General features: G+C 44.2%; 1 protein-coding gene across 7 annotated transcripts in view; it reads left to right on the forward strand.

Annotated features, from left to right (window-relative positions):
• NGEF (neuronal guanine nucleotide exchange factor) overlaps positions 1-22,543 on the forward strand; it is a 208,131-nt gene that overhangs the window by 76,436 nt on the left and 109,152 nt on the right. For 6 of the 7 annotated variants that reach the window (XM_040348941.1, XM_040348939.1, XM_040348943.1 and 3 more), the window contains exon 3: positions 12,071-12,140. In XM_040348941.1, coding sequence (XP_040204875.1) covers positions 12,071-12,140 — 70 coding nt within the window. Of the gene's footprint in view, positions 1-12,070; positions 12,141-19,580; positions 19,984-22,543 lie in introns of those variants that run through there. The other variant, XM_040348945.1, reaches the window with a different exon arrangement.

A 22,543-nucleotide genomic window follows, 5' to 3' on the forward strand; every position in this document is an offset into this window, starting at 1 on the left:
CCGGCGCATAATATATGCGGTTTGTGTAAGTCGTACGTCCGGCGTAAAGTTATGTCCCATAAAGCATGTGTAAGTCAGCAGCATCCATGCAAATGGCTGAACCAGGGAACACAGCCGTTGTATTTTACGTCGTTTATGTAGTACGTGAATAGGGCTAGGCGTAGGTTACGTTCAGGTCGTAGGCAGTGATCCGTCGTATCTTAGGGAGTAGTTCCGACGTGATTCTGAGCATGCGCACTGGGATGCTTCCAAGGGACGGTGCATGCGCCGTTCAATTTAAGTACTTGTCTGGCACTCGGCACATCATTAGCATGTCTCACACCCACTTCCACCTACGCCAGGTTACGCCGAGGGAACCCAGCGTAGATTTGGGAGCGAGTGCTTTGTGAATACTGTGCTTGCCTCTCTGCGCTGGTTCGGCGTAGCGTAAAAAAGATACGCTACGCCGGCATAAGAATGTGCCAATGTATGTATGTGCCTAAATGTTGCCCTGTGGCCCTTCACTGTCCTAGATGCAGGTTAAAAAGGGTCTTTCACACAGCCATCTTCTGTTTCATGTCAGCAGGAGATCTGTAAACAGATGCTGAGCTGCATCAGAATGGGACGGACGTCATTTTTCTGACATCCATGTACATTTCAATCTTTGTTTTACCTTGCTGTATTCAGTTGAGTGTGTGCACAGAGTGCCACCTAGGCCTCTCCCGCCAGGCCATCCGCCTCTTACCCTCCTAGCGAGACTCCCTATTTACAAAGACAAGGAAGTTGTGCTCCGCCAGGCAAGGAAACCATATAATGGAGCACGCATTTCATTTTACCCTTACTACTAGATTTTCAAATGTAAAAAGAGTCTTCAACAGCTCCAAGCTACATATGCTATGCTGTTCCCGGCAAGACACTGCATTATGGTTAAAGGCCAATCACACTTCTTTGAATCAGCGGCAGATGCATCTGCATGGATTGATGCCCCTGGAAGAAGTACGTTTTTTACGAAATGGACGTAGGGCGTGCGGCGCGCTGTCGTCACCCAAGAAGCTCCTAACGTTCCCCCAGTGGATGGGTGCCTGGGAGTTTTGTGTACCGGCCAGCACATTAGATTCAAGGCACATTTTTAAACTGCATACCTGTAAGTGCAATTTTAACTTTTAAATACATTTCCACACATTTAATGCACTATGTGGAGCTGTCACTGTTTCTTACATGGTGGGCATTGATACTGCTGAAATTTCTTGGGAAACGAGATCCATCAGGACTACATATCTGAAACTGCGAGATTGGGACCTATTATATGCTGTTTCTGTCATAAGGGATCGTGGGAATTCGGTAAGAAGCCAATCTATAAGTCTGGTGGAGGACATGTCACTTTTTTCTTTTGGACACGTTTACAACCAATCTGTAATGTGGCACAGATGCACGGGTGTTTGACATCTTACCTGCTATTTATGGACTCTCTACTGTCAACATTTCGGACTGTTTATTAACCCATTCAGAGCTAAAATTCATATTTAGTTGATGGTTTTTGATCCAAGTGTCATTTTTTTTGGGGGGGGTTTTGTTTGTTTTTCTTTTAAATCACTATCACTATGATTGCTGACGGATTTTGAGGTGGCTGCATATTGCACCCTAGCGGCCATTATAGGTCACTTTTTTGATATAGCAGCCAGCCTTTCCCACATATGACTAGAGATTACCCACTTGCTTACGTTTGTGTTTGTCAAGAAGGGTGGTTGAGGTAGCGCGATTTATATTTTTCTTATGTTTATTTCTTGTATTTATTGTTTACACGGTAATCGCAGGGATTAGACTGTGACTAACTTGCAGGTTTTCTCTCTCCTTTCCTCTTTTTGTTATGTTTAGTGCAGTTTCTTTCCATTTTTCCAAAAAATTCTATTCGCCATTGCTATTCGCCAGACCAGGAGGCCGGCAGCGGAGGAGGACTGACATCGCATTCCACTGATCCCAGAGGTGGGATGAGCACAGTGAAAGCTACCTTTTTCTTGTTTTCTTTAAGGAAGCTGGCAGTTTGGCTGGGAGACTAATCTATTCTCTCTCCCAGCGTTGTGAGCAATGTGAGATTTGCAACATCCACGGGTTCAACCGGATAGAACTAGTTGATTTCCTTTGAGGTTTACCAGTTGGGCTGCTCAGCGCAACCCTATATTTTTTTGGTCTGTTGCTGACCAACCTGTTGGGTCAGAAATCGCTGGCCAGAGAATATTTCTTCTGTCACACAGAAATGGTGACTCTACTGTTCTATGTTTACTATCTTTCTTCAAAGTTCAACGAAGATGTTGCTATGATTCCAGAACTCTTGATTTCACTCCACGCCACTGCGTGCTCACCGTAGGGTTATGCCTTGACACTTACCCAATGCACTGTGTCCAACATGTTGCTTTACACTCAGGTATACTATGCTCGGCTGAGCAGGAATGTGAATTATCCCAGGCTCGTAAGGCCTGGGATTCTTTATACCCTATTACAGAAACGTTATTGTTTCTAGATGAACACTGTGCCTAAACTATCTTGGAACATTAGGGGTCTCCAGGACCCGCTCAAAGGTACCATAGTGACCACCGTCCTCAGGAAATACTCACTGGCTATTTATGCCCTTGAGGAAGCTCACGTAGTTCCATAGACGGTATCTTGTGTTAACTTTTCATGGGTGGGATGGGCGTACCATTCCATGCACACTTCATATTCCAGGGGGGTGTGTGTCCTGGTACAAACCGATCGGTGGATTTCGACAAGTATGACAAACTTATTAATTCTGAGGGGAGGTATGTGATTCTGCTATGTAAAATTCACCAATTGAAATGCATTATCGCTGCTTTATATGTCCAATCTCCTTTTAACTCAGGCGTTGAGAACCCTTTTGGCATTTCAGCTAGTTAACCCCGAACTCCCCCTGAATGTTGTGGGAGACCTTGATTGCTATATGGACCCTGTCCTGGATAAACATCCCCCTCCGGTGTCTGGCCACAAAATTGCCCATGTGGCACTGCTGAAATTCACGGAGGAGGTGGGTTGGATAGACCCCTGGCGAGGTTGCAATATACAGCAGAAACAATTTTCATGCTTCTCCAAGATACATCTCTCCCTCTCTAGAATCGATCCCTGTTTATGTACACCTCAAATCCCAATCCCAATACCACATGACATTCAATATCAGGGTATCTCTGGATTGCTCTCCCTTATTGGTCTGTCTGTGTGCAAAACCTGACATGACCTTGCCTTGGGCCCCTTGGAAACTCAATGCTATTTGGTTAAACCTATTTCCTTCCCACGATAGCATAGCTGATGCAATTTTGGAGTTTTGGCTACTTAATGCAGACCACCCTAGTTTGAACACAGCTTGGGATGCCTTTAAAGCATTATTGAGAGGTATCCTTATCACTGAAGTCACAGGTATTAAAATGAGTGCACAGAAGGAGCAGGCTGAGCAGTTGGTGAGCCAGCTAGAGGCACAGTTTATTGATATAAAAAGGAAAAAAGTGCGCTTACCCAAAAAAAACAACAAATAGTGAACAAGCTGCTAACTCAAAAATGTTATACTAACATAAAATCTTATACAAAAATGTGGAGTAGCGCTAAAAAACTGAAGGCCTTCAGATGACAGAAGGCTATGTGGAAGACCAATATCAATCAAAATTATGTGGTACAAATAAGTGAAAACAAATGGTTAATAGTCCAAGTGTGTATCAAATTTGGAGCGTGACACCCCAATGTGAAACAAAGAAGAAAAGTCTGGCTCCAACATGGACAATGCAACTTGCTGACCCTTACCACAAAGGAAGGTCCTAACGGACCTAGTCAAGCTGAAATCCCTGGGTATGTTGTAGTAGAACTTGTCTGTTTGACGATCCCTCCAGGGGTCACAAATCCACCAATAAAGCAACCAGAGGAGAAAAGAAACTCATATAGTGTGAATCCGTGTGATAAAAAAACACATAAGTGCATCCCCCAGTGACTGGCAACAGACAGTGTGAACACGAAGAAACCACCACCGGTACACACACTGACCCTTACCAGAGCATATGATCCATGATATGATCTGACTGATCCTGATGGATCATATGCTCTGGTAAGGGTCAGTGTGTGTACCGGTGGTGGTTTCTTCGTGTTCACACTGTCTGTTGCCAGTCACTGGGGGATGCACTTATGTGTTTTTTTATCACACGGATTCACACTATATGAGTTTCTTTTCTCCTCTGGTTGCTTTATTGGTGGATTTGTGACCCCTGGAGGGATCGTCAAACAGACAAGTTCTACTACAACATACCCAGGGATTTCAGCTTGACTAGGTCCGTTAGGACCTTCCTTTGTGGTAAGGGTCAGCAAGTTGCATTGTCCATGTTGGAGCCAGACTTTTCTTCTTTGTTTCACATTGGGGTGTCACGCTCCAAATTTGATACACACTTGGACTATTAACCATTTGTTTTCACTTATTTGTACCACATAATTTTGATTGATATTGGTCTTCCACATAGCCTTCTGTCATCTGAAGGCCTTCAGTTTTTTAGCGCTACTCCACAGTTTATTGATAGCCCCACAGACTCTAATAGGGAGGCCTGGTTAGCCGCGCATGAGGCAGTTGATCGCATTACCAGCTCAGCAGCCAACAGAAAATGCTTTTTTAATAGACTAGCTTTTTATGAGGGGAACAGACAGATCGTCTACTTGCACAAAATTGGGAAGTCTTCCCAGACCTCCCCATCTATAGGTGCTCTGCACACCAAACAGGGGCGGGTGGTGAACACTCCTACCCAAATTATGCAGGAGCTGGTGGAGTATTATCCCGATCGCTACCAGTCTCGTGCGCGCTACTCTGAGATGGAATTGCAGACCTACTTACAAGCCATAGAGCTGCCCTGTCTCTCCACAACCCAAAGAGCGCTTCTGGATGCTCCCATAAAAATAGAGGAATTACAGGAAATTAGCCCCTCACCTAATTCTAAGGCCCTGGGGGATATTGGCCTCCCAATAGAAATTTATAAGCAATATGGAGGATCCATTCTACCACATGTACTTAAAGTGCTCTATTCAGCCAGGGACTGTCAGTGTCTGCCTGTATCTATGACTAGGGCCAATATTGTACTTATACTGAAATCGGGTAAGGACCCACTGGATCCGGGTTCATATAAACCAATATCTCTTTTGCAGAGTGATATCAACATCCTAGCCAATGTCCTAGCCTTGAGGCTAAACAAGGTAATCTCCTCTATCATCCATTTGGACCAGTATGGATTCATGTCCCAAAACCCAAAAATCTACTGCCATAAGTCTCTGTAGACTTTTCCTTAACTTACAAGCCCAGTCGGATAATGTGGGTGACAAGGCGCTCCTCTCACCTAGATGCCCATAAGGCTTTTGACAGCATAAAGTGGCAATACCTCTGGGCGGTTATGAGCAAGTTCGGCTTTGAGGACACATTTTTATCCTGGGTTTGGCTGCTGTAAAGCTCGCCACAGACAGTTATTAGAGAAGCGGGCCACATCTCGACAGGGCTGTCCATTATGCCCATTACTCTTTGCACTTCTGACTCCCTGAGGGTGGTGATGTCGGTCATAGTGAACTTTGGAGTATACTCTGGCCTGGAGATTAACTGGACCAATTCCTCAATAATACCAATAGATGCAGTATCTGACAGCCAGGGGCCTACGCTAAACGATGTGCCGGTGACCTCAAGCTTATAGAGATTATATCTCACTCAATCTGTCACCCCTGTTGGGTTGCATTCGGGATAAAATTAAAGTATGGTCTAGATTAAAAATGTCTCTGATAGGTAAAGTAAATCTAATAAAAATTATTTTTATGCCACACCTCCTTTATATTTTACATAATACCTCAATGGTAATTCCCCTTAAAATATTTTGTATTGTCAATTCCATCTTTAGATCCTTCCTATGGCATAATAGACCATCAAGAGTTAAGCTGGAACAACTACAGAAACCCAAGAATGCGGGAGGCCTGGCCTTACCTAACCCATGGCTTTACTATTAAGTGGCCAAATTACAGAATATTGCTTGAACCATGTCTCTGACACAAGTGGAGGCAGGGGGAAACTTTGACGTAGATCCCATTAAGGCCCTTATGTGTCAAGTAACGGGGGTTAATGACGTAGCAGAGGGATTGAAGTCCTTGGTCTATGCAAAATCTAATAAACGGTTCCCTACATTTGCCCTAATTCAAAAGGTGTGGAACAAGTTCAGACACTTACAGGCTGTTGAAGGCTTTTCTAGATATAGTCCAATTTGGGACAATGGTTACTTTGTGGAACTGCAGTCCTTGACATGAGAAGTCACACAGCTCAAACATCAGAAAGTATACCCTTCGCAAGTTGGTGCTCTGCTCTTTAGATTCTCTCGGCTGTGCGTTATTTATAATTTTTTGCCTAGAAATGCACTTTAAAAACCCATGCGAAATTATTTAACAAAACACATGCTGCTTAGTAAGAACATTTTGCAACTGGACATCACTGGGGTCCATGTATTGCTGAGTGCCATGGCTTAGCCTGCTTTGCCTGTATTTATCCTCTCCTGTAAAAAAGAAAATATTCTTTGAAATCGGCCTATTATGAGGCAGTGCGCTTTCTTCCTGTCCATATATTTCATTTTGATTGTGTCCAGAAGGTTTTTGTGTTGGAGAGACGGTTGTGCTAGAAACACTTGTCAATGCGGAGGTTTCTGCAGTGTGCTATTTTTATTTATTGTGCAGGTTATCATTCTGAATCCTCTTTGCTTACATTTTGTAGTTTATTGAATATTTAGTTATTTGATTGCCCAGCTTTTTTTTTTCGGTGCAGGGTTTTATTACCATTAACCCCTTGAAAGACAAATTGAAATACTATATGAAATCTAATGCATACAAATACGGTTCACATACATTTCTATGTATTTTGTTCTTTTGTAATAAAACACATTTTCAATCCACTTAAAGCATACCACTATGTGTAGACTGTTCTCCGTAAGTGTTAATGCAATGGCAAGTTGTAAAAGCCTGTGGATAGGCTGCAGCTCTTTTGCGGCGCAATCTGTCAGTTTGTTCCAAACACTTGGGGGATGTTGGGCCATATGGAGCCCTAGGTGGAAACCAGCTTGGTGATTTGCAGACAGTTAACTGTAATTTCACATGCACAATGAGATACTGGAGAGCGTGTAAAGGTTCAAGATTTTTTACCTTCATACATTCTTTGCATGAAGGTAAAAAAAACTTCTGTGTGCAGAAGCCCCCCAATACTTACCTGTGCCCCATCTCTATCCAGCAATGTGCAGAAGAGCCTCGGCTCACCTTCCAGCAGATCAACGGCCCTAAACATACAGCAAGAGCTACAATGGAATGGTTCCGATCAAAGCAAGGTTCCTGTGTTAGAATGGCCCAGTCAAAGTCCAGACCTAAATCCAATTGAGAATCTGTGACAAGACTTGAAAATTTCTGTTCACAGACGCTCTCCATCCAATTTTGCAGCCATTGGCTGTCCAAACAGAGCCAAATATTGGTAAGCTAGAGAACCGAATAAATAATTGCTTGTGGAAATCGGACCGAGTAGAGGTTATCCGTTGAACACTAATGAGTGGTTTTGAGTGCCAGAGCTCCTAGGTAGTGAAGGGGTTAACAGGATTGCCTTTTTACATGTAGGTATATCTGTGTAGCAGAGCGGCAGTTGATCTAGGAATATTTTGCAGTTCCTCACACTGAAGTGTTTAGAAAAAGAAAGTTTTCCATGGCTCTGGCAGTAAAAAGGGATTAAGAAGATATATTTTTCTGTCCTCCCACAGTAAAATGTTTGAAACTGTCACCCGGGGATAAAATACTAATTATGAGTCTGCCTAGAAGTAAAATCCCAGTTAGTTTTCTGCCAGGGGTCAAGATGATACTTTCTTGAAAACATTGTACCTGCAATGTAGGATGCATTTGTAGCCATACACACTATTAGTCACGCTACTGCACACAGTAGACGACAATTGTAAGCTCAGCTCACCTCTAAACCAGTTTTACTATACTGAACCAGACTAGCTTGCTCTATTCTCAAACAAAGTGGACCAAATTGTATTATGTCAAACAAACAGTAAAAAATAGGAAGAAACTTTTTACAGTCCCAGAGTCCAGTGTGATACTGTAGCAGCGCTATTCTCAAACCACCGTTTGAAAAACCTCTATATGTATATAGTACACATAGGAAACAATAATGGTACAGGTGAACAAAATGTCATTGATCAAAGTATTCCTTATCAAGTGCTCCTTTCACCAGGGGGTAGTCACCACGTGGGGGGATGTTCTCCCCTTTTGGGGATGCACTCACCGAACTGTGAAATAAAATCAGCATGGAACAATCATCTGCATCTATCCTTAATATTGCACTCTCCACCACTTGCTTTCACTTGTTGGGTCAGAACCGCAATCCCATATAAGGAAATAAATTCATATAGTGCAGTACCATTTAAAAAGTTTATTAAACCCCACTGGTACCCCTTATACAAATATGCGTACACCAAGACAAAAGATCTCAAGCATGTATTCTGTTACTGTTCCATGTGTTTTTGCTCTGATCACCATGACAATGAAGCCGCTCTTATTAACTTCCTTGTTCCTGGTCCTGGAGTGCTCACAGTGCTTCTGGTCGTTCGGTAGGAGTCACGTCCTGACGCGTTTCGTCATTGGCTGACTTCGTGTGTGGGCGTGACTCAACCTATCGACGGCCTGTTATATATGCCCATACGTCCCACTTCCTCCGCTCATTGGCTGACGCCTGTCACATTCACGTCATTCCTACGCAGGCGCACTCACACCTTTGAGGATCTTTCCACACTGTGGGCGGAAGTGAGCGGGGTTGTTCACGTACAGCCGCAGTGGTCGCATTGAAGCTCATGCCAGACTGAGGGCGGAACCTTTAATCTTGGTTTGTTGTTTGGGCTCACCCGCTTTAAACACTATGCGGATGTTCGCTGCTGACACTAAGATCGTACCATTAACAGGTTGTTGTTTCGCCCTCAGTCTGGCATGAGCTTCAGTGCGACCACTGCGGCTGTGCGTGAACAACCCCGCTCACTTCCGCCCACAGTTTGGAAAGATCCTCGAAGGTGCGAGTGCGCCTGTGTAGGAATGACGCAAACGTGACTGGCGTCAGCCAATGAGTGGAGGAAGCGGGACGTACGGGCATATATAACAGTTGAGTCACGCCTTCAGACGAAGTCAGCCAATGACGAAACGCGTCAGGACGTGACTCCTATCGAACGACCAGAAGCACTGTGAGCACTCCAGGACCAGGAACAAGGAAGTTAATAAGAGCGGCTTCATTGTCATGGTGATTGGAGCAAAAACGCAGGCACAGTAACATAATACATGCTTGACATCTTTTGTCTTGGGGGTACGCATATTTGTATAAGGGGTACCTGTGGGGTTTAATAAACTTTTTAAATGGTACTGCACTATATGAATTTATTTCCTTTTATGGGATTGCGGTTTGGACCCAACAAGTGAAAGCAAGTGGTGGAGAGTGCAATATTCAGGACAGATGTAGATGATTGTTCCATGCTGATTTTATTTCACAGTTCGGTGAGTGTATCCCCAAAAGGGGAGAACATCCCCCCACGTGGTGACTACCCCCTGGTGAAAGGAGCACTTGATAAGGAATACTTTGATCAATGACATTTTGTTCACCTGCACCATTACTGTTTCCTATGTGTACTATGTACATATAGAGGTTTTTCAAATGGTGGTTTGAGAATAGCGCTGCTACAGTATCACACTGGACTCTGGGACTGTTAAAAGTTTCTTCCTATTTTTTACTGTTTGTTTGATATTTCATATTTTTTAAGCAGCTGCTTGACAGTGTATATTCACACTTTAAATCCTGCTGCCAATTATCTCTATTGCTTACCCCTGAGCACTGAGTAGTGCTAAAATTGGAGGAAGGGCGACACTAGCACTCTTTTTTGGCAAATTGTATTATGGCCTGTAGCTGCATCAAGAGTTTTTTGATCCTGGACGCAGAGTGCTAAGAATGTTCCCTACTCTAGTGGTTTAACCTCTTTTTATGCTTAACAGAGTTATCTTCCAGTGAAATAGTTATTGACAAACAATGTCAAGGGTCTCCTGCTGTGCTATATATGTGTTACATTTTTATGTTTTGGACAGAACAAGGAAGAGCCGGTTCACACTGGGGAGACTTGGGATCCGACTTGAAGTCGCCTCAAGTCATCCCAAGTCGCGCTGTAGAGAAAAACAATGCAAGTGAATGGGAGCGGTATTAATACACACGACTCGAGTCGCTCCGACTTCAAAAGAAGTTCCTGTACTACTTCAATCCGACTTGTAGGCGATTTGTACCCATTGATTTCAATGGAAGTCACCTCCAAGTCTGATCACTGTCTTAACTGAAGCACCTTTCCAGGAAGATAACATACATTTCTCAGGCAAACCTCTCCCTCCCCCTCCCTCCCCCTCCCTCCCCTCCCTCCCCTAGAGCTGATTGTTGTTTGATTGGCCACTGGAAAGTCTCCTGTCCTGGAAACGACTTCAAGTCGTGTTGTAAATCTCCCCAGATCGCCCTGTGGTTCATGCTCAAGTCGTGTCGGAGTCGCCTCTGAAAGTCGCGCTGGAAGTCGTGTCGCCCCAGTGTGATCCGACTCGAATGGTTAGAGCATCTGTCAGGGTTTGATTGCTCTAAAACTAGTAGAGTGAGGAATGGTTAGGACATATGGCACTGTTACATTGCGGCCTGTGACCACCACACCCCTCAAAAAGAAATGCAATAAAGCTTTTCAGTTGGAATTGCCTTTTTAAAGGTCCTGCACCAGTTTCAAATGCCCTGCCACCGGTGTCTGTAGTTTTAACGAAATGCACGGCAGGTTCAGGTAGTTCTTCATAGCGCCACTTAGGTCCATAAAGGCATGGATGAGTGAGTTTGGGGTGGAGAAACTTGCCTGGCTTGACCTTAACCCAATAGATAACCTAATAATATGGACTAAGACTGGGATGCCACTAAAGTTCATGTGCATGTAAAGGCATGCATCCTAATACTTTTGGTAATATAGAGTGTGTGTGTGTGTATATATATATAAAGGGGCAGATCCACGTAGATCGGCGCATTAATCCGCCGGGCGTAGCGTATCTAAGATACACTACGCCGCCCAAATTTTTTTTCCGAATCCTTAAAGAATTTGCGCCGTAAGTTACGGCGGCGTAGTGTATCTTTGGCGGCGTAAGGGCGCGGAATTCAAATGGATGTGATGGGGGCGTGTTTTATGTAAATACGTCGTGACCTGACATAAACAACGTTTTTTTTGAACGGCGCATGCGCCGTCCTTAGGGGTATCCCAGTGCGCATGCTCGATAATAAACCGGAACAAGCCAATGCTTCCGACGGTGACGTCATTCTGCGCAAATCCCTATTCGCGAACGATTTACGCAAACAACGTTAAAAATTCAAAATTCGACGCGGGAACGACGGCCATACCTAACATTGAGTACGCCTCATAATAGCAGGGGTAACTATACGCCGGAAAAAGCTGAACGCAAACGACGTACGGCCGGACGTACGTTCGTGGATCGCCGTAACTAGCTAATTTGCATACTTGACGCAGAATTCGACGGAAACGACACCTAGTGGCCGGCGGAAAAAATGCATCTACGATCCGATGGCGTACTAAGACGTACGCCTGTTGGATCGATCCGAGATGCAGTCGTATCTTGTTTTGTAGATACAAAACAAAGATACGACGCGGGAAATTTAAAATTACGCGGCGTATCACTAGATACACCGGCGTAATTATTTTGTGGATCTGCCCCAAAGTGTTTCAGAGTGCTGCTTACAGAGTCATGGCTTTATGAACATGGGCCCAAGAAAATAGAGGCTCCTTTGGGGGCTAAGTGCTACATATGTCAGTGATACTCCAGCAGTAATTGTTTTCATCTTTTAATTAGTCAAAATAGTCCACATTTATTCTTCTTGTTTTCAGATAATTAAATAAATGATTGAATCAGAATCTCAGTAATGAAAACTGGCGCAAGCCAGCAAGAAATTACATGAAAGACATTAAAAATCTGACTAATAGATATCTTTACTTCTCTCCAGGGCACCAAGGGCACAGAGAACCGAACAGTATTCGTTTGAATGTGGAGACCAAATCCTCATCTGTATACAGGTATGATTCATCACAATACAACTCAGACAGTGAGGAAGAAATATGACTGTGCACATATGGAAATTTATAATGGTATAAGAACTGTCACTAATAATTGTATATCCAATCTATTACAGTGTAATGGTGCAATACTGAACTAAATTTAGATATTTTCAACTGAACAGCAAATGAAAACCTTGAAACTTAAGGTGGACCTAAACTTTGAGCTTCATATTATTCAGCGCTGCATACAACAACGCCCTGCGCTAAGACTCCATTACACGAATCCTCTATGTAACAACCCCAACCCTAAAACTACCTACATAATATAACCCCAGCAACTTGTTTGCATACGCCAGGATCCTTCCTGCGCTAAAGGATGCTAGCACCAGGATACCAGCATACCAGCATAAACTGATGTGATGGAACACTGCAGTTGTTTACTAGGGCAGTGATATTATCAGAGTCTTCCGTAAATTCACAATGCTGAACTGCTGTTGGCCACATAAGCCAGCACTGTGGTATCTGTGTATTTATTAACTGATGGGTAAGATCAGTGGCGGCTGGTGCTCAAAACAAACGGAAAAAAAAACAGTTGCAGCCTCACTGTTCCCATCAAACGCAGCTACTGTGCCCATCAATTGCCACCACTGTGCCCATCAATTGCAGCCACTGTGTCCATTAAACGCAGCCACTGTGCCCATCAATGTCGCCACTGTGCCATCAAATGCAGCCACTGTGCCCATCAATTGTCACCACTGTGCCCATTAATTGTCGCCACTGTGCCATCAATTGTCGCCACTGTGCCATGCCATCAATTGTCACCACTGTGCCATGCCATCAATTGTCGCCACTGTGTCATGCCATCAATTGTCGCCACTATGCCATTCCATCAATTGTTGCCACTGTGCCCATCAATTGCTGCCAGTTTGCGCCCTAAAAAACCTCCAGTTTGCCCTGTAAAATGCTGCCAGATTGCCCCCTCAAATACCACCAGATTGCCCCCCCCCCCCGCCCGGCACTTACCTTTCTCGGGTCAGCCATCCTCCCTCCACTGTCCCTCGATGTCTTCTCCTGCCCTCGATGTTGCTTCAGCCAATCAGGTTACCGGTAACCAGACCCGGTGAACCTGATTGGCTGAGACGCTTGACAGTGTTAACCAGGGAACGCACACCCTGAGCATCCTCTGGTTAACTATTTGGAAGCCAATTAGAGCCAACAGGCTGTAATCGGAAAGCCTGTCAGAGCCGCTGGCTCTGATAGACACTTCCAAAGCCAACCAACTGCTGTTATTCAGATGGCCGGTGCTCTCCAGGGGGCCGATTGTATGACTCGGCCCCGTCCCCCCCGGTGGCCGCATCATTGGAATTGATTGACAGAAGCGGGAGCCAATGACTGCGTTGCTATCAATCTATCCAATGAAGAGCCAAACAGGCATGGGGAGAACGGCGTGGGAAATTCGGGGCTCAGGTAAGTAAAACGGGGGTTCGGTTGGGCGGTGACTGCAAGGTGTTTTTTCACCTTAATGCATAGGATATATATATTGTGACAGGAAGTCAGGTAAATCTGTAGGTGTTGTCACTGATACATTTCTGCCTTGTTTAGACGATACACAGATGGTTATCGGGCGTCGGCTACAAACGTAGCCAGAGAAAGGCTAAAGGCCGTTGAAAAACTTCAGCTGTTCAGAATGAGGCAATTAAGGCCTCTATAAGTAATCCAGGCGATTACCACTAATTGGCTGCATCATCCTGAGTCTGTGTGAGTAAGGAGAGCAGTGCCAGAAGGTCTTGTGTGGAGGTGCGGAGAGGATTGATTTTTCTGTGTGATAAAAATCAAAAGACTATTGTTTGTGCTGTATGACCAGCACTGTCTACCCAGCAGTAGGCTGTGTTAGACTTCATAGATAGGTTCCTGTGTGGAAGGTAGACGCCCAAAGTGGCTAGGATTTATTTTATGTTTGATTTTGTTTATGCTGTTTGGATGCTTGCAATTGTTTTCCAGCAAGATGGAAGAATAAACCAAAAACGTTGTTTTCAACCGTCTTCGACTGTCAGTCTGTATAAATTCAGTGTGTGGTGAACCCATCCAAGGGGTCACACACCCCGCTACCGAGCTAACCCCTCACAATATATATATATATATATATATATATATATATACACATATACACACACACACACACACACACACACACACACATATATATATATATATATATATATACATATATATATATATATATATATATATATATATATATAAATAAAATATTCTGAATATTTTAAAACATTTTTACAAACGATAAAATAGTGGTCTTTTTTCTGAAAAAAAAAATAGTAGTCAACAACAATGACAGTTGCACGTTTGTTGTTTTTCTACGGGTACATCGATAACAGAACCTGTGGTTTCGTGAGGCAGAGAATATATACAAACTGCTTTTTGATCTCTCCCTTTTTTGCTTACTTTAATTTCAGAATTTAAGTTCACTGTCCTATATTTTTCTGTAATGTGTCGGTCTACTATAATATAGGGGGCCTGCCTCTGTTACCATGGCAATAAGAAGACATTGACATGTCCCTTCATCTGTTAGAGCCAATCATATACACATATTTAGCAAAAAAGCTACACTGTGTTAAGTGTGTAAAACAGCATGCTAGGATCATATACGAAATAATATTTAAAATCAATTTCTATTCAGAACTTAATGATGCCAATTAAACAGACAGTTCCACATGTACTTATGACATCATATGACTCAGATTCACACACCCTTCATTAATAAACCTGTCATTAAATCTCTTTGCATAATGCAATCAGCAATAAGGAAACTTCTTACAGCAATCTTCCTTTATATTTAAGTATATTGATATTCCTTATGTATTTTTTGCATGTGTATACATTTTTTTCCTATATGTCACTTCTCCATGCCTATATTTTTTCCAAAGGTTCATTTAGGTTATGCATTGCTTTAAAGCATGTGTGTTGACACAACGCATTATCGTACATTAAGGCGTGCTGCGTTAAGGTAGCCCATTTATTTTGAACGGTTTGGCAACATATCCTAAACATTGAAAAATGCACCTCAGCCTTTTTTTTAACACACTGCACCAGAGTGTACAGATGGTGCACATGCTGTGGTGTGCTGAAATCCATATGTATTGAGGTGTGTTGGCAGGAAGATCTAAAACACTGGGGTAGCACAGTGGCTACGTGGTTAGCAATTCCAACTACCAGTACTGGGTCATCAACCCAGTTTGCATGTTCTCCCTGTGCAAGCGTGGGTTTCCTCCAGGTACTCTGGTTTCCTCCCATGCTCCAATATCATGCTCGTAGGATAATTGGCTCTTGCCTAAATTGACCCTAGTCTGTATGAATATAAGTTAGGGAGCTTAAATTGCTTAAATTGTAAACTACTAAGGACGGGGATGGGTGATCAGTCTATCAAAGTTCCCCAGACAAGGGAGAGGGGCTGTATATGATGGTGCACAGCAGGGAACACACAGCTATTGAAATGAAAGCTGTTATGTTCCCCACACTCTGGTCAACCAGGTGGCAGCTCTCCTCTCTCTTCCCCTGAACAGGAAGGCGGCATTGGGGACACAGGCTGCATTAGTGACACAGGCTGCATTGGTTACACAGGCTGCATTGGGGACACAGGCTGCATTGGTGACACAGGATGCATTGGTGGACACAGGCTGCATTGGTGGACACAGGCTGCATTGGTGGACACAGGCTGCATTGGTGGACACAGGCTGCATTGGGGACACAGGCTGCATTGGGGACACAGGCTGCATTAGGGACACAGGCTGCATTGGTGACACAGGCTGCATTGGTTACACGGGCTGCATTGGGGACACAGGCTGCATTGGGGACACAGGCTGCATTGGTGGACACAGGCTGCATTGGGGACACAGGCTGCATTGGGGACACAGGCTGCATTAGGGACACAGGCTGCATTGGTGACACAGGCTGCATTGGTTACACAGGCTGTATTGGGGACACAGGCTGCATTAGGGACACAGGCTGCATTGGTGACACAGGCTGCATTGGTTACACAGGCTGTATTGGGGACACAGGCTGCATTGGGGACACAGGCTGCATTGGTGACACAGGATGCATTGGTGGACACAGGCTGCATTGGTGGACACAGGCTGCATTGGGGACACAGGCTGCATTGGTGGACACAGGCTGCATTGGGGACACAGGCTGCATTGGGGACACAGGCTGCATTGGTGGACACAGGCTGCATTGGGGACGCAGGCTGCATTGGGGACACAGGATGCATTGGTAGACACAGGCTGCATTGGTGGACACAGGCTGCATTGGTGGACACAGGCTGCATTGGTGGACACAGGCTGCATTGGGGACACAGGATGCATTGGTGGACACAGGCTGCATTGGTGGACACAGGCTGCATTGGTGGACACAGGCTGCATTGGTGGACACAGGCTGCAATGGTGACACAGGCTGCATTGGTGGACACAGGCTGCATTGGGGACACAGGCTGCATTGGGGACACAGGCTGCATTGGGGACACAGGCTGCATTGGGGACACAGGCTGCATTGGTGGACACAGGCTGCATTGGTGGACACAGGCTGCATTGGGGACACAGGATGCATTGGTGGACACAGGCTCAAAACCCGTCATCAGAGCATTTTGTTTTGCCATCAACTAATCTTATTTGAGGGTCCTTAAAATTTCATCCATATTTTCTCCTTGAATGTTATCATAGATACATTAAACAAGTTTCTTTCATTTGCCTTACGATATGTATAATTTTATTATTATTATAAAGAATTTCTTTAACTTCCAAATAGAAAATGAGACAGTACAACAACAATAGAGTTCAATTCAGAAGGAATAAATGGTCCCTGCTCGTGTGTGTTTTTAGGTCACTATCATTTTCATGTGCATTGTATTCGTTAAAAAAACAAACAAACAGCTAAAATGTTTTACATTTATCTACAATCCCCGCTGACCATTTATAGTGCCGTCGTACGTGTTGTACGTCACCGCGTTTGAGAACGACGAGATTTTGTCTTGACTGTGTGTACGCAAAGAAAGCTTGACAAGATTCTCGACAAGCCTGACAAGGAACTCGTCGAGGAAAATGATGTTTCATTTACGACGAGTTCCTCGGTCGTGTGTACGAGGCCACACACGACCATTTTTCTTGGCAAGAATGCTCTGCCAGCATTTTTCTTGATGGATTTTGCCGAGGAAAACGGTCGTGTGTACAAGGCCTCAGGGAGTGTAAGAGGACATGGGGCTACACAATGAGATTGGAAGAGAAGCGGTTTAACCTAAAACTGCGCAAGGGGTTTTTCACTGTCAGGCCTCGTACACACGACCGAGTTTCTCGGCAAAAACCAGCAAGAAACTCGCTGGGAGATATTTTTTTGCAGAGGAAACCGGTCATGTGTTCTCTATTTCCTCGACGGGAATGGAGAAACTTGCCTTGTCGAGTTTCTGGGCAGCCTAACAAGGAACTCGACGAGGAAAACGATGTGTTTCACCCGTCGAGTTCCTCGGTCGTGTGTACGAGGCTTCAGGGTAATGAGGCTGTGGAACTCTCTTCCACAATTGGTGGTGGCAGAGCGGAGTATTGATATTTTTAATTGACTCTTGGATGTGCATCTTAATGAACACAAGATACAGAGATATGGGAAATAAATATAGATACTGACACACATACACCATTGAACTGAATGGACAATTGTCTTTATTCAACCTTACCTACTATGCAATTATGTTACTATGTAACTTATTTGCAACATTTTATAACAGAAACTAAAAAAACTTTTTAATCAAAATTTCTGCTCTTTTTGTTTATTTAGCAAAAAGAAAAGAAAAAACTGTGGTAATAGATACCACCAAAAGAAAACTCTATCTGTCTCACAAAAAAGATTATAAACATTTTAATTTGAGCACAATGTTGCATGACTGTGCAATTGTCATTGAAAAAGTGGCAACGCTGAAAGCTGAAAATTTTCCTGGGCAGGAAGGGGGTTAATGTGCCCAGTATTGAAGTGGTTAAAGTGGAGGTTCACCCAAAAACTCAATTTTTAACCTTAGATTGATGCTCATTTTGTCAAGGGAAATCGGGTATTTTGTTTTTAAATCGAAGCAGTACTTACCGTTTTAGAGATAGATCTTCTCCGCCGCTTCCAGGTATGGTCTTCGGGACTGGGCGTTCCTATTTGATTGACAGTCTTCTGACAGTCATCTATCTCTAAGGCTGCATTCACACCTGAGCGTCGGTCGTTCGGTCGTTTTTTTGGGCGTTTTTTTCTGGCGTTTTGTCGCGCGTATTTGCGCGTTTGCATACAGCGTCGTGCAACGTTTTTGTACTTCGGCGTTTTTTATTTTAGCCAATAGGAAAAATTATCATCTTTTCATCACTTGTTGCTATGTTGGTAGATTTTTTTAATCTTCTGCATGGGCGACAAGTTCTATTTATTAAAGCGACGAAACGCCCGTAGCAAACGCCCGTTGTCGCGCGATACGCTCAATTCGCGCGTTTCCCATTACTTTCTATGGGGGAAAAAAACGCTCAAATACGCCCAAACCGCACGATACGCGCGAAAAAAAAAAGGTCCGGGACTTGTTTGAGCTTCGTGCGACAGGCGTTTGGGCGTTCAGGCGTTCAGGTGTAAACAGTCACCATAGGGAATAATGTTAATTCTCCCCTCTGGCGTTTGTGAGCAGTGCGCTTCAGGCGTAAAAACGCCTAGGTGTGAATGGGGCCTAAAACAGTAAGTACTGCTTCGTTTTAAAAAAAAACACCTGATTCTGCTTCCCAAAATGAGCATCAATCTAATGTTAAAAAAAAAATTCGGGTGAACTCCCGCTTTAAGCATATGCCTCCCATTTCTTAGAAATTGCTGTGCAAAGCTGCACACAGAAATAAATTCCAATAAAGTACCAACTAACAAACGATTACCTTATGTAATAAGACAGGCTAAACAACAAAAGCACTATACAATGTACAATAACCCGCAGAAGATTTTACATTTCATTACCTTGTAGATATGAGAAAAATGAAAGTTGATTGGTTGCCATGGGTTACTGCACTATGTATTCTGGTGCGTGTGTGTAAGAGCCTGTGCAGCTGGCTCTCCCCCAGCCAATTTCTCTCTCTCTCTCTCTCTCTCTCTCTCGCTGACACATTAAGCAATTCCTAATTAAGTGCACCCCCTCCCTTCATCTCTATCCACCTGTCTCCCTCTCATCCCATTCCAGAACGCTGTCAAGTCCCTGTGCTTAATATAAATAGGTTAAGCGGTCACAGATCCCATCCTGGAATGAGAACTAAGTTAAACTCCTTTCTTATCTATAGTATCCTGTCTTGTTGCATTGTTTCCCATTCTATTTCTGTCTGTGCTCTAAACACCTATTCTGTTTTGCTCCCTCCTCCTCCTCCTCCTCCTCGCTCCCTCTCTTCTCTCCTCCTCTCCCATTCTCTCTCTTCTCTGTTTAAATCCCATTCTCTTTCCCGTATTCATTTCTCCCCCCCCCTATAATATTTGGCTCGTTCATTTATTTATTTTTGTTTAGCTCTCCTCCTCCGTCGACCCCTTCCCTTTTTCCTTTCTTTTTTGATTCTCTTCTGCCTTATTCTATACTTAATGCAAGAGACAGCGAAAGAGAGACCTCCTCCCCATCCATAGAGTCTTTTCCTTCTCGTTTCCCTGGTAACCACCCGGAGTGCAGTCTCTGGCTGACAGCAGTGTCCCTGCACTCTCAGCGCACTTCTGACTGTCTGAGAGAGTGCAGCATGGAGCCTCAGGCAGTGTCCGACGAGGGCGAAGCACTTGCCTGTGACCCTCCAAGTCCATGTGAAGAAGACCCCACCGAAGGGTGAGAGAGCTTAGGGGCTGGGAAGGAGAGCGCACGCCGCTGACAGCTAAATATAGAAAGCGTGCAAACTGCTGCCAGTCACCGGAGTGTGTGATCGGTGTCTCTGCATGTCTGTCTGTCTTGCTCTTCCATTTTTTTATAGAAGACATTCCTATGCTATGTTGCTGCATGCCTACCTGGAACGTAAAGCTGTTACACAGGTGGCCATGCACCTATGATGGGCACCACAGGTGTTGTGAGCAGGTGTGTGTCACTTTGTAATGGTGGACCGTCGCCTATTTGACATATTGATGTTATCTCTGCAAAGGAATGTGGGTAGTTGTGGGTGTAAGTGAGGGCGCGGGTGTATGTGTGTAACGTATAGGACTTTGCGGGTACAGATGTACATCAATTCACCTATCTATGAACACTGGGAATTGCATGCATGCGTAAACCTACAGGCACTATGACACATAATAATGCAAAGCTAATAATAGCAGGATATGCATATTAGGCCGTATTTACTAAGCTGTCCTTATTCACACGAGGTCTGCAGATGGTACCAAAGCAGTTCGCAAAACACGGATTGTATGTGTGTGATGGCATCTCTGTAGAATCATGTGTCAGTATGTTTGTGTTAGGGTTTGACTCTAACCTCGCTTGGCTGGGCTACTTGTTTAGTAAATATCATAGTACTACCTATCATGGCTGAGATGGATTATGCATATTTATAAAAAAAAAAACGTATTTGATGCAAATATGATTGAAAGGCTGCACAGGCTAATTAGTGCGCACAAATATAGATTTGTCCCAGCTGGCTGTGAATATTGTAATCTGTAATTTCAGGCAATTTGTCATATTCTGCAGTACAATAGAGAAAGCAAAACATCAAGCTGCACTTAATATGCCATCTTTGTAGTTAGACTTTGTAGGCTGGACTCCAATAAATGTAGTCACCAGGGTCATATTTACCCACGTGCCATGCAGGTGCATCATCGCACAGGTTTTTTGCTTTTCACTAAGTTACCTGCGCCTGGTGTACACTTTACTCTTCTGCATTCATTCATCACTTGCTCTACGGCCACCTCCTGGCAGTCCAATAAGTGGGCTTTGGTGCCAAGGGGGCAACATGGCTTCTATATCATGTGACCGTTGTGATTGGCGGTCATCACAAGATCAGGAGCCTGTTCCACTGGCTCCTAATCAAAAGCCTTGTCTGAGGGCTATCAGTGTGCTAGGAGTGTGCAGTGAGTAAGAACATAACCTCAGGCCGCCATGGCGTTAAAGCCCACCTCTCTTGCTGTCACATATACTGGTGGCATTAGAGGGTGGGCAAGAGGTTAAAGAAGATTAGGTAGATTCACGTACGGCGGCTTAACTTTGTGCGGGCGTAACGTATGTTATTTACGTTACGCCGCCGCAATTTAGAAAGGCAAGTGCAGTATTCACAAAGCACTTGCTCCGTAAGTTGCGGCGGCGTCGCGTAAATTGGCCGGCGTAAGCCCGCCTAATTCAAATGTGGAAGAGGTGGGCGTGTTTTATGGAAATTATTTGTGACCTCGCGTAAATAACGCTTCGAACGAACGACGCATGCGCCGTCCGTGGACGTATCCCAGTGCGCATGCTCCAAATCACGTCGCAAATAGTCAATGCTTTCGACGTGAACGTAACCTACGCCCAGAACTATTCTGAATCGACTTACGCAATCAACGTAAAACGCGAAAAATACGACGCTGCGCCGACGTCCATACTTAACATTGGCAACGCCATCTTTTTGGTGGTTTATCTCTACGCCTGAAAACGCCTTATGTAAACGGCGTATCTTTACTACGACGGGCGTGCGTACGTTCGTGAATAGGCGTATCTTGCTGATTTACATATTCTAGGCGTAAATCTGCGTACACGCCCCTAGCGGCCAGCGTAAATAGACAGCTAAGATACGACGGCGTAGGAGACTTACGCCGGTCGTATCTTAGCAACATTTAAGCGTATCTCAGTTTGAGCATACGCTTAAATGTACGACGGCGCGGATTCAGAGTTACGACGGCGTATCTACTGATACGCCGTCATAACTGTACATGAATCCAGCTAGAACTCTTCTTTTACAAAAATAAAACTCATCATCTACAAATGCTGCTGCTGCTGACTTTTAGACTACTTTCACACAGGGGCGCTTTTCAGGTGCTTTCACACTAAAAAAAGTGCCTAAAAAGCTCTCGAAAACCTATTTCCTTTAAAATCAATGAATGCTTTCACACTGGGGCAGTGTGCTGGCAGGGTTGTGAAAAACTCCCCTCTCCATTGAAATAAACGGAAAGCTCTTCAAAAGCGCCTGAAAAGCTCTTCAAAAGTGTTTTTACTGGTTTAGAAGCATCTCAATGTGAAAGGAGCCTTAAGGCCACATGCACACTGGGTATTTAGTGCATGGAAGGCATAGGTGCAGCATCCTGCCCAACTATCTAAGTCTAAAGCCCTGTACACACAGGCCAGAATCTCGTCAGAAAAAAAAAACTTTTTTCCTGACGAGATTCCTGGCAAGAATCTCTTGCCGCCCGAGTGTACAGACTCTCCTTTCAAAAGA

The sequence above is a fragment of the Rana temporaria genome, chromosome 4 (assembly GCF_905171775.1).
Source record: "Rana temporaria chromosome 4, aRanTem1.1, whole genome shotgun sequence".
In the NCBI taxonomy this organism is placed as follows: Eukaryota; Metazoa; Chordata; class Amphibia; order Anura; family Ranidae; genus Rana; species Rana temporaria.